Source organism: Sander lucioperca, chromosome 1 (assembly GCF_008315115.2).
Source record: "Sander lucioperca isolate FBNREF2018 chromosome 1, SLUC_FBN_1.2, whole genome shotgun sequence".
In the NCBI taxonomy this organism is placed as follows: domain Eukaryota; kingdom Metazoa; phylum Chordata; class Actinopteri; order Perciformes; family Percidae; genus Sander; species Sander lucioperca.
The window spans coordinates 27852144-27872861 of NC_050173.1; the positions used below are offsets into that span (position 1 = coordinate 27852144).

A 20718-nucleotide genomic window follows, 5' to 3' on the forward strand; every position below is an offset into this window, starting at 1 on the left:
TGTTTTTACAAATAAGAAAGAACAAGAAAAGTTAAGGAAGCTGCTAAAAAACATAGGTGAGAAAGATGGATTGACAGATTTGTTTGACAGCCAGTTCTATGCTGGTCAGTTCCTGGGAGGACTGAGGAAGTAATGGGACAGAGAGAGCAGAAGTAAAACATGACAGGGTCAGAGAGATGAAGACAAGAAGGGAGAAGAGATACTTGGTAAGAAGGAGATGAACTGGCAATGGAAGTAGTTTTATTTGTACAGGTTGGAGGACACACACACATACAGCCAGAGGTACTTCATCAACTGCTTGTCACTGCTCTCTCTCCCCTCTTCTTCTCTCTTTACAAGGAATGTTGTCAGGGTCAGGTGTGGAGATAACCTAACTTGGAAGAATAATACAACCAAAACTATTGAACCTTTTACGTCACCACTTTCAGAGAAAATCTTCATAACGTGATACATATTTATGAAGATTGAGGAGAAATTACTCTATGTAGTATCATTGCAATTTGTGATGCTTTTTGCAAAGTGATGTCTCAAGAATTTGTGTGTCACTCCTTCCATGGCTGTTTATATTTCTATGCATGCGTTTACATAAACATGAATGACAAACACATGACAACTGCTACACATCTATTATTCCACAAACAAATAGATTGTACGTGCCAGATTCCTGTCATTCATTAGGCACTATTCATTGGCAAATTCACTTGCCTTCTAGCAAGTACATCTTACTGTATTCCCCCCGTCATTTCTTTTTATTTTCCTCTGTCTGCACCATGACACCCAGCAGTTTTTTGACTGGCGAGTCACACAAAGCTCCTCTGGCTGCCTGCTGAGCCACATGACAAAAGAACTCTTGGGGAGATCATTTTATCTTACTCTTGATTGCCAGATAATTATCAGTTAATTATTTAGAGCCTTAAATTAATTTGCTAAAAATAGCCTCTGTGCCTCTGTGTTGCCAATGGAGACTGCTCCATTATTCCTTTCTCCCTGGTCTGCATCTCTCCTTCTCTAGCTCCCTGTCTTTGACAGCCACTTCTACCACTCATGTATGACTGTAATCTAATAAAGGAGTAGGTTGTCCTTTTGTATTTAAAGCAATCCAATTTTACCGTAATGCTTCAGCACTGATTGTTTGAATTTCTCCCATGTTGTTTTTTTCATGCCCATCTCCCAGTTCTGAATATTGGGCATAATTTACAGCATGTCAATTAAAGAGCACTATAGCACCTATTGCGATTGTGTTGTATTATGAACAGTTTCAGTTTTTGTAGGCCTTAGCTTAGCTTTACAAGGCAAACTTTGTTTAGTAACATCCAATATCTTCTGACTTTGCAGGTGGTATTGTCGACCAATAACTTTACCTGTGCTTTGCAACACTCTTTAGTGGATAGCATCTTCTTTTTACTTCTAACTCTTCTCTTAGGACACTTCATTAGGCTGAAAGTGTCCTGAACAAAGAAATGTGCTGTAAGAGGTCTTATAATGAGATTCATTGGCTTAAAGAATCAAAATTTACCCCCTTTTCCTTTTTCCTTCTGCACGCACGCACACACACACACACACACACACACACACACACACACACACACACACACACACACACACACACATGCTGAACCAGGGCCAAATAGGCTGACCTGCTGAATGAGTTTGTGCTGTGGTAATGATAAGGCTATTGAATGGAGCTGTACTCTGTCCCGCTAGCTGCTGGGCCAGTGGTCGTACTGAAGGAATCTAATCAATATACAGTCTGTCTCTCTCTCTCTCTCTCTCTCTCTCTCTCTCTCTCTCTCTCTCTCTCTCTCTCACACTCGTCTTTTATCACTCTTGCCACCATTCTTTCTTTATCTACAAACAAATTAAAAACTTGACCAATTGTTGACTACTTGCACTCCAAATCCATTTCACCCTCAACCTTTTGGCACTGAAGCGTGCTTACTTAAACCATCTTCATTGCTACAGTTTAGGCCATGAAAGCTATAAGTATCAACAACAGTACAAGCTGTTGCCCCAAACGGCCTTACCTTTGATGAAAAGGTTGATTATCATATTTTGAATAAATAAGTGAAACAATTTAGACATTGATTTTCATTTTTATTTGAGCAGTTAAATGATTTGTGCATAAACCACACTAGTTGACCTCGCTAGGTGTCAGATTTCTCCCTTTTTCACACACACACTCGCATATCTAATTGATTTGAATAAATATGCCTTTGTTGCAGATTGTGGAAATAATATTCTCCATTTCCAGTAGCTAACCCTTGCCCCCATTCCCATATGAAAACAGAACAACGCTTGATGTTATCGTTGAGTTATTTACAGCATATCAATGTCATTAACATAATTCAACTATAGTCCATGTTCTGTTCATTGTGCAGCACGGAAGGTTGAAACATTCCAGCATGAAGGCAGGAGATTCCATTGACATTTAAAACACTCCCCTGCAGTCTAGAGGCACACATCAAAGGCAGCCCAACATGATGTCCATTTGCAAACTGCACTGCCTGCCACTACTGGTCTGTTCAGAAACATGCATTAAGTGGCCACCTAAGAAGTCCCATTTCCATCTTTTTGCACCCTGATCACACAAAGAAGATGTAATCTAGACATGATGTGAGCAAACCTTGATCAAATGGCACTTTTCAAATACTTCCCTACAGTTTTTTAAAGCTGCTTGGAGTAGCAGATTAAGATTGTATAGAAAGAGTATACCACATCATGATAATTCCAGCAATTTGCATTTGTCAGTCACAGAGAAGTATAAGTGATAATTTGCTTTTTCTTTACCATTCATTTGCATCGTTTTGCTTTTGTTGTTTTTTGTGTAATGTGTCTGCTTTATCACATTTTAGTGACTTTGTGAAAATATGGCCAAGAGTAGCTGCATATTAGTGAGTGACTGGAGACACAGCAGCTCCAGAGATGTATGTATTTATTTTGTGTTGTGTTTTACATTGTGAAAGACCTCCCATGCTCATCATGCCCTGCACACCATAAGACTTGGCTTGAACTCAAACTATGCAGTCTGATCTGACAATTGATAGAAACTCAAATAGATATTGTAACACTGGATAACTATTGTCCTAACTGATGATGAACACAAGATCGTACATAAGTTTCCACAGTATCCACATTAACGTCTCAACAGAAAGAAGAAATGTTAAAATTGAATGCATCGAGGTGCCCCAGTAGCTAACCTATTAGCTCCGACCCACGACCGTTTGCTGGATGCTGTCCTCTTTCTCTCTTCCGCCCCTTTCCTGACAATCTTCAGCTGTACTATCAAGCTCAAAAATTAAAACCTACATTAGTCATGATCTGGTGAAAACTGGCTGGACAATGAGCGTGCATGTCTGTGTGAGAGTAGGTTTGAAAAACGCTTGTTAGAGCTAGATAAAGACAGTTAAAACAAAGAGACAGAGACAGAGCACAAAAGAAAAAGTGCAGACCAGCAATTGTGATTCATCACTGTCATTGTCACATAGAACTGCATAGACATGGCATGTGCAAGAAAACAAATCTATACTGTGCGTCCCACACATTCTTTGTACTCCCTCAGAAGCAAAGCCAGACAAGTCTTTTAAATTTATCAAACTGCAAGGAAATAGCTGGGTTCCTTCCCAGTAGGAGGCTAGAAGCATAGTGTGTTATTTTTCTAATACATTATGTAGAAATAAGGCGAGCAATGTCAGAAAGTGGGGCAGTCTAATTGAGACAGCACAAATGGCAGCAATTGTGTTTGGCACTATAGGTAGCTGTGTGGATAGAGCAATAGTGTAAGCTATTCCAGTTTTCAAAGGTGTGCACTAAATGCATCTAAAAAACATTAGATAATGAAACAGACAGCATGTGTAATTACGAGAGGAAAAAATTGTATTCATTTTCGCACCAGTTTCAACCAGCTTTGTGCTGAGGGAAGGTGGTGGTTGGAGTTATTAACGACCAAATCAATGAATGTCGGTGCGCTGGGTATCACTGGCATCTGAAAGATTACTCGTGGGTGTTTTTCTGAATAATAAATAATGAAGCATTCACTCCAATTGGTTTTTCTGATGATGTTCAGCTGTGTAATATTGTTAACAAGCGTACCTGTGTCTATTAAAAGGCATGTGTGACGTCTGTGTTCTTGCACATACTTCTCTCTTCAAGGGGCATCTGGCGAGCCATTGTACTGTCAAGGTAGGGATAGATGTTTACCGATTAGATCAGCGTCTGGGAAGCGAGAGACTTGACCTTTTACAGTTTGACAAGTATGAACATTGTAAACACAGTGGATTAGCATTGTCATGTTTCCACTCTGTGAAAATTACACTGAGAGGCACAGGCCCAGGGCATTGATGTGACATGAGATTGCTTTGGATGATGATAAAAGAATGACAACGCCATAAAAGGTCATCAAAGATAAAATTGTATGTACGGGTGTGTGTGTTTTCCAATAATCGTAATGGGACTGTGTTGTGTTCACACACACACTCACACTCACCGACACCATTATATTAGTTGACACCAAATTATTTTTCAATTTTTTTATGCTATCTCTTTCCTTTTTAATAGCCTATCCATGATTCAACAGGTCATTCCCATGGACCTAATCCCCTCATATCTAATTTATATAGTCTCTTTTCCTTTATCAGATGTAGTCATTACACCCACCAGTCTGCCCCTTATTGAGTTGTTCCAACACCAGCTGGGTGCTCTGTGAATAGCTTTGAATGCTTAAGCAGAAACAACCTTCCTCACTACAGGTATAAATATTTCAGGGGCAGATGGGCAGAATAAATTGACAGTAAAAATTGACATCAGATCTGGGTTTTAATTACAAAAGAAAAAGGGAAGTAGGAGCTGTAGGGGAGAAGTATAGAGAGAGGAATGTTCATGAACCCTGTGTCAAAGTGGCAATGTAATCCACTGAGCCATCACAGTTATCAAATACATATATGTATATATATGTGTGTGTATGTGCATGTGTGTGTGTGTGTGTGTGTACACAGTTATCAGTCACACTTATCAAATATATATTGTTCATATAGGACTTAAGGAAGCATTTGAGATTCTGAGAACATGAAGGTTAAGAGGTTAAGGTAAAGTCTGATCACTGCAGCGGCACACTAAGTATTACATTAATTACATTTTGTGAAGGGGAGGGAGATGGCATCGAAGTAATCACCACCCTGTTTGGCACCTTCCGTAATCCAAGAGACAGAAAGGGGGGGAGATGCAGTTTGTGTGTGTGTGTGTGTGTGTGTGTGTGTGTGTGTGTGTGTGCGCGCGTGCATGTCCGTGTGCATGTGTGCAGTGACAAAGATGGATAAACAGGATAGAGCTCTTGATGGCACACAGTTGATTTTAATCCAAGATGTTGTTTTGATTACTTTGGACAAAGTCCAGCAATTTTCAGGGAGTATTGTTACACTAAGGCATTGAGTTTGCTACAGATTTAATTATTTCCACCATGTGAAATGAACCTGACTTGAATTCTTTATTCTTGGCCTCTCAGACTCCCATTTCACATGAGCTGAGATTGTAGAGGCCTGAAACACATTTTCTCTTGTTCTTTAAGTATAAAGTCATTTTTTTATCCAGAATGGTGTATAATCAGTTAGAAAATGAAGGTTGACTGTATTGTTCAAAGACACTAGAAACATTTTGCTGCTATAAAGTTTTTTATTAGCTTGACATGTTGGCTGGTGGTCTTTTGGTCTGTCAGTCAGTCTGTCCACCACTTTTAACCAGAGTGAAATATGTCACCAAATATTGGATGGATAGCAAGGGAATTTGGTTCAGACATTCTTTTTTTCCCACAGATTTAATTAGGCTATAACAATTAAATATTGTGAGCCCCTGACTTTTCATGTAGCACCACCGGCAGTTTTCACATTAAAACAACATCTACTGAATGGATTAATACAAAATGTGCTTTAAACATTCATGGTTCCCAGATGGTGTTTTGATAATGACTGGTGATTCCCTGAATTTTCCTTTAGCGGCACAGTAAGGTTGACAATTTTGGTTTGGAGTGAAATGTCTCGATAACTATTGGATGGATTGCCTTGATAATTGCACAGCCATTCATTATCCCCAGAGGATGAATTGTAATAACTTTTTCTTCTAATTTGCACATTAGTTAATGTTAGCATGCTAAATAAGATGGTGAACATGGTAGACATTATTTGCTAAACGCATGTTAACATTTACATTGTGAGCATTAGCATTTAGCTCAAAGTAGGGCTGGGCAATATCGATATTTTATCGACATCGTTATATGAGGCTAGATATTGTATTAAATTTTGGATATTGTGATATGACACGTGTTGTCTTTTCCTGGTTTTAAAGGCTGCATTACAGTAAAGTAATGTAATTTTCTGAAATTACCAGACTACTAGCTGTTTTATTATTAGCCTTTACTCACTTAGTCATTGTATCCACATTATTGGTGATTATTTATCGAAACTCCCATGTTAAACTTTTATGAAAGCACCAATAGTCAACCCTACAATATTGCCGCAATATCAATGTATTTGGTCAAAAATATCGTGATGTTTGATTTTTTTTCCATATCGCCCAGCTCTAGCTCAAAGCACCACACCGGCTAACTATAACTGAGGCAAAGCACTGTCATTTGGTTAGATCTGTCTGCTCACATGGTTGTAGACTTTTGTGTGACTCAGAACTTGTAATTGCCTTGGACTGAGTTGGTGTAGTGTATTAAATAAAAGATCAGCACATCTGTATGTGTTGTTTATTGAGATTTATGGACATTTATTATTGCTCTCACACCAAGATTTTATTCAGTACGTTCAGATATGTCACTGTGATCTACACCATTAAACATACAGTATCTGCCTCTTTTTAATATTTGCAAATCCTCTCTCCTCCCTGCCCTCCCTCTGTTCACTATACCCTCCCTCCTCTCACACACTTCCCTCCTCCCTCCATCCACCTCAGCACCAGGTCACATCCCAATTTTCCGGAACTGGCTGCTCTGCTAATTCCCTCTGAGAGCCCCGGTGTCTATGCCGTGGCCCAACTCAGAACACTGTCAGCCTCTTTCCTGCTCGCCCTACGGACCTCCCTCTGCTTGTATCACCACACACAACAGAATGGTCCTGTCCTCCTCACTTAGGAACCTGACTTACACTTTGGAGAGGAATTCTATTATGTCAATTCTTGGCTAATCCTTTGGAAACCTAACAACACAGTATTAATACAGATTTGCTTTTCTCTCACTTATTCTTTTTCACTCAGTATGAAGTGGAAAAAGTGATGCTAGTAAAAAAATTTACTTTTTAAATAAAAAAAGCAGAAACAATTAATTTTAGGTGTATTACAGTATAAAAAACTAAGATCAGAGCTTTTGCATTCATTCACAGATTTGAGAAGCTAGAAATACTTTTTACATCTTATAGTCTGTATTCTCTCCCTCTCTCTCACTTTGTACCCTCCCTCTCCACTACATTCCTTCATCCCTCTCTCATCCCGCTCTCACTCTCAACATGATGGGTTGTGTCCAGTCAGTGGGCAGCTTTGGTGTAATTTGGCCCACAGGGGCTGTTGGCAGTAGGTGTGGGGATAAAGGGAGCAGGGATGGTGAGGTTTTGGAGAAAAGCAGGCTTAGTGTGGGTCCTTGGATGGAGGGGCCAGCAAGCACATAGGAAAAGCATTAAATAAACATTAATGCAACTAGGTTACAGGAGATTTATTAAGGAGGCTTTTTGGGCCCCCACTGTAGGGTTTTATGCAGCACTTTAATAACTCTCTCTTGCACACAGGTAAACAAACCAGGTAATTTATTTCCATCCTCGTAGGTGGCCATTGTGAAAACTGTTTTAACTTTGTTTTGGCTTATACATAGATGCATTCATTCTCTTTATATGGGTTTTATCACAAAATTGAATGTGGTCTTGCTCCAAAAAGCTTTTTTTCATTTAGGTTAAGTCTGACTTGGATATGGTTTGATGTCACTTTCTGGTGTTAAAAACGAGTGCCCTTAATCACAGCTTACTGATGTTAAATGTACCCTTTCTGGAATGTCAAACACACAGATAAAAAGTGACTGATTAAACACAGTAATGAGGACACTGTGGCAGGACAAAGAAATAATTCTAGATTTTATTTTATTTAGAAGGACAGGGTGGGTTTTGGCAGCAACAGGAGATTTGAAAGAGAGAGAGAGAGAGAAAATTATAAAAACATGAACTAGCACAGCACTGCTATCAAGATCACATTTTACATCTGACATTGTCTTTGTAAATCAACACTGTCAGATAGGACGCTGTCAGAAACTGGAGTTGTATAAGCCAAGCCTTAGTGTGTTATGTTTAGTAACTTGCTGCTATTCCATGAGCCCTCTTTGAACTATAATTGTTTATCATCTAGTTGTGCCAGCTTCAGTTATTGAAATACTCATAAAACAGTCATTCATAGGCTATGCAGAAATTCAAGAAAGATGAGGCACAGAGCTATAAAATTAAGTGTTCTAATCTGACCAATAGAACATTAGATTAGAAATCTAGTAAGCACTCCACAGATACAGTATCATTTATAGCATCCGCATTAACAACATCGAGACGTCCAGCCCTGGAGCAATAGTCTTGCTTTGTATGGTTGAGGTGCATTGCACAGGAAGTGCGGGCGGTAGCACTCTGAGGACAGCAAGAAGAGGAGAGCAGAGACTGACAAACAGTGCCAGGGCAACCAAAGGCTGCATGATGCTTTACCTTGAGACCCATCGCCTCTGCTCCCTGCTCTGCTTCAAGCCCAAGTGGTGTGAATACCAGACACAGCTCAGGCAGCATACTTCTGAAAGTTCACTCTGAGTAAGAGAGAAAGAAGCAAATTTTTGTTTGAGTGAGATCATTTAGTGGGGAGAATATCAAGGGGAAATGTAGAAAGAATTATAAAGGGAATGTGCTTGAAAGAGACCGTGGTGGACAGGAAGAAGAGGGTAGAAGGAGAGAAAATAAAGACTACCAATGACTGTGAGAAACTGAGGGAAAGAAAAGAGTAACAGACAACCTGACAGAGAGACATTCAAATAATGTGTGTAATGTGTGTGTGTGTGTGTGTGTGTGTGTGTGTGTGTGTGTGTGTGTGTGTGTGAGTGTGAGTGAGTGAGTGAGTGAGTGAGTGAGTGAGTGAGTGAGTGAGTGAGCACTTGCCTGTTCATTCTTTGTCTGTATGTGTGTTTGATGAAGGCTCTAGCATACCGGTTGTGTTGCTGCAGGATAGTCTGCGTCAGGCTCCATCAATATGACATGTCTTTGATGTGGAAATACAAGGAGCAAAAGCCCAGTCAGCCTCAGTCCAGTCCCCAGCGGGACACATCTACCATTGTGCGTGTGTGCGTGCGCGCGTGTGTGCGTGCGTGCATGTGTGTGTGTGACTTAGAGAGAGAGAGTGGAGAGAAAAAGAAACACAAGAAAGCCACAAGCCACAAAAAGCACCAAAAGTAACCACTGCCTCAAAAAAATGTAACTACCATTCTACAAGGGAGGCAACAGTTGTGACCTGAACATTTCCTGAGCACTGTGGACTCTGAAGAAAGGAATCAATATTGTATCTAAATGTCATTAATACGCATTTTCATGCCAGAATAATATCAACATGTATTTTGCTGCTTAATTGAAACATTAATGTTTGGCTTGCACTTTTCACAGAGAAAAATCACAAAGTGCCTCACAATAAAGTGAAACACAATAAATAAAAGACATAAGAATACAAAGGAAAACATAGGTACATAAAATCAGACGGCCGTAAAACCCCTTGTCTAGATACAAGCGTTTGAATAGCAAATAATTCAACTGCAAGTACCTGTTGCTGATGTTTGTTTTCAGTTGAACATTATAAATATTTATGCTTTTTTCATTTTATCCTTTGGAGTCAATTTTCCATTCTGACCAACTAGGCATTGTTGAGAGGGGGTATTTTTTAACAGACTGCAATAATATTTTTGGATGAAGCACTGAGGTTCAGTTTCAGTAATAAATGACAATCAAACACATTAATATAAGTATCATATTCATGTGAATGGATCGTTTCTTTACATTCATAATTTTTCAGACTTTACCAAAGTAATACAACTGCGAAAACTGCAATTTGGCAGTATGTCACTGTCAGGAATTTAGATGTTGAAAAGATATTTCTTTGGCAAAGTTTTACTTTTACATCTATCTGTTGAGCCCCTGAGTTTTCACACACAAGTGCAGTGAGGAGGAGGTGGACAAAAGAAGAGATAAAGGCAGTCTGACAGAAGCAATGGGGATAAATAAGGTCTGGGCAGACAAGGCGATAGAGACAGGGAAGAGGAAAGACAGAAGGATGAGTCCATCCATCGGGCCCGTGTGTGGGCTCGCTGCTAACCTGGACGGTGCCATTACTAGCTTGCAGGGAGGTAATCCAACCAGCCTACCCTGTCAGTGCTTCTATTCCCTGTCAGCTACACAAAGACCTTTCCACACATACACGCTTACATGTCAGCATATGTACAGTATGAGCACGAATACATCACACACATAAAGGCACATATGAGTGTGTTGTTTATATCCAAAAGAATGTGAGGTAATAACTTGCCTCGGGACACAGAACAATCCCTGGACCTCAACATGGACATCTACCAAGATAACAGAACAAACAAACAAACCATTAATACAAAAAACAGTGGCTTTAGCATAATAATGGCAGAATGCTCACAAAGAACAATGTCTTGTTAACTGTTTAGCCATAACAATCACAGCCCACATGCTGTACCACCAGCCTGTTTATGTTGCCAAGGTGACTGCATATGAGCACTATATCTGTACTTGTGACGCTGTGAATAAGAGGCTGCTGCCTTAGTATGTAAGCATAACGCATGTAAATCATGCTTTACTTTATTGTATTTAGTATCAGTTAAATATACATCAAAATCCGTTGCACGGATCACACACTGACAATAAAAGCATTCATGTTCATGGTTGGTCATGCAAAGACCTCTATCAGCCATTTAGAATTAGAGACATGGAACCACTGACCATGCAATTTATTTACTGAATTTTTTTTAATTGGGTGCACAAGTGTCCAAAACACAAAGATATTGACTCAAAAACCATATTGTTGCAATTTGGGTTTTATTGTCTGACCAAATGATTTGTAAACCTTTAAGAAATTGTTTGTAAACCATCAATAAACAATATTTGGATGGCTATTATGAGTGCACAAATAATCAATATTTATATATATATATATATATATATATATATATTTTATTTATTTTTTTATAAATCACTAAAAAAGATTTAATGGGGCCACATTAATGTTACTTGATGCTTTATAAACCACTTATTAATAAATAACTAATTATTCTAAGCATTAGTTGCAACTTTAATAATAGCCATCCAAATAAAATAATATATTTATAAAGAACAATTATTAACCATTGGCAAAGTTTTAACGATCTAAAGTTATAAACTATTTTTTGATATTACACTAAACTTATGATAAAATAGCATAAATTATAACATTAGTAAACATAAATAATCATTTAGTTGTTTGTTAACAGTAAAATAACTATTAATTAAAGTTTAATTAACTATCAATTTGCATTTTCTTAATTATGGTTATTATAAAATTGTTCCCCAGCATTCCATAAAAAAAAAAAAAAAAATAGGTCCAACAGGAAAGAAACATAAATGGCCAGTTGATCCCACAGGTTATAAACAAACCCATAGGTTAATCAAACTTCTTTGTAAGAGAAAACAAAAGGCAGATGGCAACTTTGACAAAGTTGTGCACACAGCGACATTACAGCTGTGCACGCTTTGTGTCTTATCTAACACAAATAAACCTTTCTTATCATGTGACTGCTCGTGTACATTATGTTGCTCCGGTGAACCTATTTATAGAAATGTTGCCACGTCATAAGATCTCACTAATTACTTGTAAGAACAGTATTATTGTATTCAATGGAATTTGTGGCCAGAGCTGTAAAAATTCCAAATTATAGTGATAAGCATTATATTATAGCTAAACAACTATAGCTTCTATAGAAGGAAGATGAAAATGGCTGAAGCACAGCAGGTGTTGGCCACCATTGCTGATGAATTGTGCATGGTCTTTTTCTTTTCTTTTTCTTTGTCTGTGTTTGCAAGCATGTACACGTATACAAGTTGATGCATATGTGTTTGTGTGTTTTGTGTGAGGTTGTGTCGTATTCATCCCACACAGGGCATGTGAGTCTTGAAGTGTCCAAGTACAGTCTCCATGAGGTCAATGGCTGCTGTGATAATGCTTAACTGATGCCAGCTGTCAATAGCCATTCACCAGGAGAAAAGTGCTTGCCTGTTCAGTAAATTACACAGTGCGACGTGAGCTGTGAGGTTCAAAACAACCTGACCCCACTGTTGTTGGGAGAAACAATAGAACAATGACTGCAATCCGCTTTTCCAGCAACCATCTGTGTCACGCTGCTGACTACAAAACACCTTTCCATTACTCCAGGGCTGCAGCTATTAGCGCACCATGCCATTGACTCCAAAGTGAGTCGGAGAGGTTATTGTAATGGCACATTAGATTGTCTCTCACCCTTCTTTATACAGTGTTTTGTTTTGTTGACCTTGACATAGATGGGCTTTTTGAATGATGAGCTTTTGAAGTGATCATTTCTAACAATGGCTTGTTTTGTCACAGCTGACCATATTTGTGAGGTGCCATTATATTGATGATTACAGTAGCTTTAAAGTATGTTTTGTATGTGTTTGAGATATGTTTTTGTCCTTTTTCTTTAACTCTGTTCTTCTCACGGCTTCTCCAAGCATGCACGGGAGCAGTATGAAAAACTGTCGACGATGCACAAGAACATGCAAAAGCTTTATGAGAGCATAGGCAGCTATTTTGCCTTTGACCCCCACACGGTCAGTGTGGAGGATTTCTTCGGAGAATTGGCCAACTTCCGCATACTCTTCATGGTGAGTATAAAGTTTATGGTTTGTGCACATGAAAAGTTTCATGTTTATGGGTCCTTCAAAGTACACACACACACACACACACACACACACATACAGACTGACAGCGTCCACCAACCACACCTGCACATTACTTTCATCAGACATTCAGTAGGCCCTTACTGATGGAAACACCTGTGCAAACATTACAGTGTTGTACTTTTAGCAATAAAATGTTTTGTTTAGAAAACACAACTAACAGTTGTATTACATTATTTATAGTTATATCTTAAACTTGTATTGATATTGTTACAGCATGATAAACAGTGTGATTCATATGATTGAGAATATTTGAACTTAAACATACAGACTTAACACACATGGGCTGATTAATGTTACATTAAATTACTTTTTTTTCCTCATTTACAATATCTCTTACTAAAAGGCAGGTAAAGGGTATTCAATATAGGCTTTGTACCACAATAACATTTAATTTGAACAATCTTCATCATATCATGTTGCTCATTACAACCACATGTCTACCTCTATCTGCCAAGCAGAGTAAACAAATAACAGTACAGTACATGTGCCCGGGGCAGTACAGATAACATGCAGCCTCACTTCCCTCCAGGATGACTGGTTATGGAATATAAGTGAAAAAATATGCTATTTTATGTTATGTTCTGTGCCATTATTTTTCTTTGGCCAGTTAGGTTAGGCAGCTCCTCTAAACCTTTAGCTGAGGTGGAGGTCATGTCAGAATTGTATATGTATATAGTTTGTGTATCCTTCAAATTTACAAATTTACATTTTTCATACTTGAACCACAACAGAATATTTAAACTGATAAGATTTTTTTATTTTTATATCAGAGATTATGTTTACACTATGTTTCACGCTGACCAACCCTTGAAGGCCTGTGCTATGACATATCTGCTCCAGAGCCACAGAAGACATTATACAACTATAATCTGGAAGTGAGCAACGACAATAGAAATATTTCCCTGTCAGTCATCTAATAGTCCATCAAGATTTGTGTTTTTATGCCAATCAGCTGCTAGTTTCAGTTTTGGGGTGATTTCACTTTCCTCATCTAAAACTGACAGAAAGTTCTTGGTTTGGGAGAGTGCACCATATTTTCTGGCCACCTATTTTGGTCTTAATATTCCCTTGGTTTGCCCTGACATCCTTTTCAGTTTTTCTTTTAAGTTCTTGCACTGTTCTCTGCAAGAATGTAACCACACTCACCTGCTGTGTGATTTCCTTCCATATGTCATCTTTTTTTAGGTCTTTTTTTTGTGTCTGCCAAAGATTTTTTTTTTTCAGGTATCACAGATAAAACTTCTTTTTTTTGTCACCAAAGTTTTAATTTGTCCTTTCCTTCAATGCCATCATAGTGTGGAAGGTTATGAATATAGGTCTTGTGAAGACAACCATAAGTGGAGGCTGCTGTATAAACGGATAATGAATAAAAATATAATAAAACACAATCGTAATAATTCACAATAAGTCTTCATAAGAGAAGTTATAATTGCTCACAAATAATGTACATTAAAAGCACTTACAATGCCCTTATATCTTCTCACTATAACTACATTATGGTCTGTTATAAATGTTTATATACCACTTACATGTGCAGTATCTTAACTTAAGGGAGGCTTAAAGTGCATAAAGTAAAATATAATCCTATTCTCTTGCCAAAAAATGTGTTTCAGAGGAGTTTTTTTGTTTTATTCAAGATAATTTAGGTCTAATCAACATGCTGGAGCTGGCACGTGTTTTACATCTGAAAATATATATATATATATATATATATATATATATATATTTATATAATATGAAGATATGATACAAAAGATCACAAATGAAACACTTTGATTTTAAAACACATTGTGTTAATGCAGAAGTAAAGAAATGTATTAATTACGATATAAGTAGTATAGATAGAATCTGAAAATACATCTTGAATTGAACTTTATTTAAAAATATATAGATGTTTAAAGAAAAGAACAGTGAATATGTACGACAAATTAACATTTCTTCTCTGAAAAGGAGTAGGAAGAAACATCATGCGTATCTACTCCTACCCTTATTCTATATTAATCTAATCCATTAATACTCAATCAACTCTATGCACCAGCATCCATTCCCACAACTAAACCAGTTTGTCCTCTATATAATAATTTACTACCCAACTAAGAAAAGGAAACAACAGCATTACATTAGCGTGCTTTACATTCCCCTTCCTCATTTCTTTACCTCGCAAAAAAACCCTTTTAACCTGTCTTTTAAACTGTCTGATATTTTATTTTTACTTTGTTTGATTTCTATCCCCAGTCCTTTCCACAAAACCACCCCACAAACTGATAGGCAGATATTTTTAAGATTGGAGTGAACACAATGTTGTTTCAAAATACATTTTCATCTTAAGTTAGGAACCGAGACTGTGCTCCCCTGAAAAACATAACAATAACTATCTATATTGTATTGTATAACCCCCCTCATTGTCCAGGAACATTTTTTTTTTTTTTATATTGCCAGGAAGTAAATTATGTCTTGCTTTGTACATTGTTTGTGCAGTCGTAAATGCCACCAGGTCCCTGAATTTCAGTGCATCTGACTTTAAAAAAAACAAACAGATTGTTATTGCTTTTCCACCTACTGTACTGTACTGTACATCCAAATTGGAAACAAAATTGCTCACTGTCATTTACCTGAGCATACTGAGTTTCAGATGCTTAAACCTGCAGAAGATAACTTAAGAGTGGGTACATACCAGCACTGATTAAGAAACATCTAGCACTGACTTGGGAGCTGTAAGAAAATGAAAAAGTTTTAAACAGATTAAAATCTATTATTTGAAAGTAGCTCAGAATAGGAGGATCTATAATGTCAGTGCCTTACTGATAAAATAATGTATTCCATAAACACTTCACCTTAAAGGTCCCATGACATGGTGCTCTTTGGATGCTTTTATATAGGCCTTAGTGGTCCCCTAAAACTGTATCTGAAGTCTCTTTCCCGAAATTCAGCCTTGGTGCAGAATTACAGCCACTAGAGCCAGTCCCACAATGAGCTTTCCTTAGGATGTGCCATTTCTGTGTCTGTAGCTATTGAGGAGGAGAGAGGTGGAGGGTGGGGGTGTGGCCTTGACCAACTGTCACTTTGCTCGTTTGAAAGCCATGATGTCTCTCTCTCATGGGTGGGCCAAATTCTCTGGGCGGTCAAAGCAGAGAAAGGGGAGGTAACCTTGCTCCTTATGAGCTCATGAGGAGCAGATTCCAGATCGGCCCATCTGAGCTTTCATTTTCTCAAAGGCAGAGCAGGATACCCAGGGCTCGGTTTACACCTATCGCCATTTCAAGCCACTGGGGGACCATAGGCAGACAGGGGGAACGCATATCAATGTTAAAAAACCTCATAAAGTGAAATTTTCATGCCATGGGACCTTTAAGCACTATAATACCATTTACTGTTGGTTATATAAAACATTTACATTTTTGTCAAATTCCTACAATAAACTTAAAAAGAGAACACACAAGTGACAAAAGTTCACAACTGAGGAAAATGTGGAATATTAATTTACTGTGGATCAAAGTAAAACTCAAACTTCCTTCTGCTTCTTGCCAGTGTTATAGAAATAAAATGTGGTTACTGAGAGCAGTGAATTAAGGACAGGGCAAAGCAGATTAGTTGTTAAAGAGGTAATATTAATGACAAGGTAAACAAACCAGGAGTTCCTTTTTACTTGAGTAGCCAAGTCTGTTAAACATTTATCAAGTGTCTTTGCTTCTCCACCTTCTGCAGTCTATCCATCCCTCCTGGCACCGCCCCAAAAATCCCTGGTGTCAGGATGATGACATGGTGTCCTGAAGGCATGCTCTCAGTCTTCACAATCCATTAACGTGAATAGCAAGGTCCCCTTGTCTGAATCCTTCTCTTCTCTTTACTCTGATCTCCATCTGAAACCGACTTTTCATTCCCACTGATCAAAGTGTACCAACACACAACACAACGCTCCCTCAAGGATTCCAGAGTTGCATATCTCTAAAAGAGGCATCCACCCAAGAAAATAAATTATTCTCTCAAGCAAATAGCAGCATATGAATATTTTATTGCTGGTTTAAACTTCCCTGCTATGGATAAGGGGAGGGAACTGAGTGGGATAAAGTTTTGTGGTTGAAATTGGGAGGAGGGCTGGTTATAAGTTAATGTATTCATATAAAAACAATCCTTTAATCACCATATTCTTCAGATATTATTTATAGTTTTTGGCTCATCAGCTCTGCTGACAGAAAGGCTAATCCCATCTGCTTGCAGAGCACAAGGAATCAGTGGTTGTTTCTACTTGAATGTTGTTTTTTTATTTTCTTACCCTGTGAAAAAAAAAACTGAGCTTGCTGCTTTTCAGCATCCTCCTTTTTTTTCAGTGACAAATTTTAGGGAGAAGTCTGCTTGTTATTTTTCTTTGACAAAGTTGACCTACATCAACCATTACTAATTTGTTCAAAATAGCAAATCTAATGACTTCTTGGCAGCTAATAATTTAGAGAAGATCCTTGAATTTAACTTCTTGATATGCCTGGTGTGCCTTGGACGTTTATTGCAATATTGAGACATTGAGTTGTTTGACTGAGACAGAACATCTTCGCTAACTTCTGTCTTTGTTGCATTGCCCTGTGTAATGCATTCACAGCACAAAGCATTTGCAGTATTAAAAAAATCCCATTGCAATAGAGTCACCCTAAATTGCTTTTACTAAAAAGCTAGGGCTTAATGCACCCGACCGACATGAGGCATTTGAGTAAACGCATTGACAGACCGTCCTCACAGAACTGAATGTAACTGATAAGAGAATCCATTAACTTTATTTTCCTTCTGTTTCATTCTCTTTCTCTCCCTTACTCCCGTCCCATTCTCTTTTTTTTTTCTCCGGCCAATGGAATATTATTTGATTTCAGCACACGAAGAAAGTATTCGAAGAGTCCAACAATTTGTTAATTTAATGCTGCTGCCATATTCTGAAATATAGTATGAGTGAAATGCAATCGCAGGGTCTGCATGTGTAATCCTGACCAGCAGCATGGGGGATGAGGATTTTTCCATTAATGAGTTATCAAAGCGCAGCAGATGGGCTGGGATGAACAGTCTTCCTTGTTAATTGAGTGACTTTCTAAAAAGTCCCAAAGACCCAGACTGAATTCGCAAAGTAGCAAGATAGAGCATCTATGAGATTAGAATGATTATTTGTGTGTGTGTGTGTGTGTGTGTGTGTGTGTGTGTGTGTGTGTGTGTGTGTGTGTGTGTGTGTGTGTGGCTGCGTGTGCGGGTGTATTCGTCCACTTTGGAGCCCATGTGATATTTCTAAATCTTGCTAATTCCTTCACAATATGACAAATTATCATAATCATGGTGATAATGCTGAATATGATGCTCTGGCTGTGGAACTCCCCCCACCTTCTTGCTGAATCACTGTCATGTTTCTTCAGTATTTTCACTCAGACCAGCACGATACAGTCATAAACGTCATTGCACCAGATTTTGGAGGTCACCTATCAATATGGGAATACATCTATACCGCAGAGCAGAAGTCTCACAATCTGTAACCTATAACTTCTTGAAGCCATTTTCCCCCACATCCTGGCACACAGTGTAACAGATGGCTAATAAACACATTTGCTGCTTAAAGCCCAGGCCCTGTAGTGTTTGTAAAATTCAAATGAGATAGAGCAGTGACACTCTGTGTGAGATCACTGGTGCAAGTTGAGCAGTTGGAAATACTCATTGCTCCCTCATTGGACTGGCAAACTTGTATGCATGGGAGGGAAGCCATGCTGTGGGTGATGTATCGTGTTGTGCAGGGTCAAGGAAGAACAGCAAACACATTTCATGAATTATTAAAAGAACAGACCTGGAAAGGGAAAATGCTGCCTGGCCCTTGTTGGTAGATTGGACCTCTGGGTTGTACAACATTCAGTTTTACAGCCAGTTATAGATAGAGGAGTACTTATAATCTCCATCTTAGACACACCAGAGGCCATGAGAAAAAGTTAAGTTTATGTCACACTTGTGGCCTCTGGTGTGTCTAAGATGAACAGGCTTTCGTGCTCATAAAGCCCGAATGTGTCGGCTCAATCGTGATGTTATCAATCCCACCTGGCAATAAGGTGAAACCGCACATTGTGTTTTGTCTTTTCAAGAAGATTCTTACCTGAGCTATATGTATACAGTACCTGCACTGCATTTTCCTACATCTGAGGGATTCAGGGCACAAAGCCAGTCATTTAAGTATTATTAGGTAGAATCAAGGCCACAAAGGCCACTGTCTATAATGGGAGATAATCAAAGGGGTGTCTGTTGGACTATTGGGTTATTTTAAAGTGCACTTCACTTCTAACTTGGTCTTTTTATTGTATCTTTTCTTCAGTTCCTTATACTGTTTTTTTATTTTGTTGTTTTTAAGTGGATTATGTATTTTGCTCACAAAAACATCTGCCTTACAGTATTAGCCATTAGCCATTTGTAAAAACAAAGTGGGTCTTAATATTTTTCTTTCTGCTTCCCAACATTTCTTATACTTGAAGTAAAAATGTCAGCCTTGGTAACTAAGACACATTAATAATAACAGTTAAAACCAGACTGAAGTTACGTACTTAGTTCCGAGTTCTATTTAGTAAAGAAGGCCATGCAATATGGTCAAAATCTAAAAGCTTCTAAGTGATTATTGTGTTTAATATATAAATCTCCATGCTCTAATTCACACAGCTGTATGTTTTAAAACTAAATATTTGACATAAACAATGACAATACTTACAATTTATTTGAATAAACCGTTCTGCGCCCAGGTGTCCCTGTGAGTGGGAGTTAATGTGTGTCTTGTTTATATATTTTACATTGCTCAATTAGAAGATCAAAGTTATTGTAGGTTGTTTTCATTTGAAAAATAATTAAGCTCACGTTGGGTTGCACTATAACTATAGTGATGATCTTCAACAAGGGTCCAAAAATAACTTGTTTCCATGGTCATCTCCAATCATATTGTAATTGAGTAAATGAGAGTTCTCAAAAGACAAAACAAGATGCATGGGACTTGTTCTTAACATATTTTTCAACATTTATACAGAATATTTGAGAGTAACCAGATCTTTTGTCTTATGTCCCGATGAGGTTTAAATGTGGTTCTCTGCACGGAAGATTATTTTTGAACACAACATACTGTATGCATATCTCACGAAACACATCTCATGAGGATTGTTTATCTCTTGTATGTCCTCCTACAATATAAAGAGTTGGCAAGGAAATGAGACCTGATACAATCAGTGGTTGCCAACAGCAAAATAGAGGCTGTCAAAGAGAATGGTAAAGGGAAAAATAAGAGATCAGTGAAAACATATTTGTTGCTATGGCAATTAGTAGTGCTGTGTGATTAGAGCAACATAATTGCATTGCATAATCATGTTTACAGTCAGAATTAGTTGTTTGTTTAAAATAAGTTTTGCCGGCAGGATTTTGTTTGTAATCTGCATAATTTATCTTATCTTATGCTGTAGTTGTTGAGCAATGCAGTGATATTACTTCGAAATGAATTGAGTCCTGTCAGTGAATGAGGACAGAAATCAATTTGATTCGTGCTGCCAGTGCTGCCCATCACTTAAACAAAATGCACAAGTTAACTGTTTCATTATTGAATGTACAGCACAGCTGTCATCCACTCTAATTCAAAACAACAGCAAAGTGCACACAGTCAATAGCCCTTTTAGACTGTAACTGTATCATTTACATAACCCCGATGTGGTGATAA

The 20718-nt window shown here is 38.1% G+C and overlaps 1 protein-coding gene across 7 annotated transcripts in view; it reads left to right on the top strand.

The window, feature by feature from the left end:
* Positions 1-20718, top strand: part of diaph2 (diaphanous-related formin 2) — a 426632-nt gene that overhangs the window by 332489 nt on the left and 73425 nt on the right. For all 7 annotated transcript variants that reach the window (XM_031302826.2, XM_031302828.2, XM_031302833.2 and 4 more), the window contains one exon: positions 12777-12941. In XM_031302826.2, the coding sequence (XP_031158686.1) occupies positions 12777-12941 (165 nt within the window). The remainder of the gene's footprint in view (positions 1-12776; positions 12942-20718) is intronic.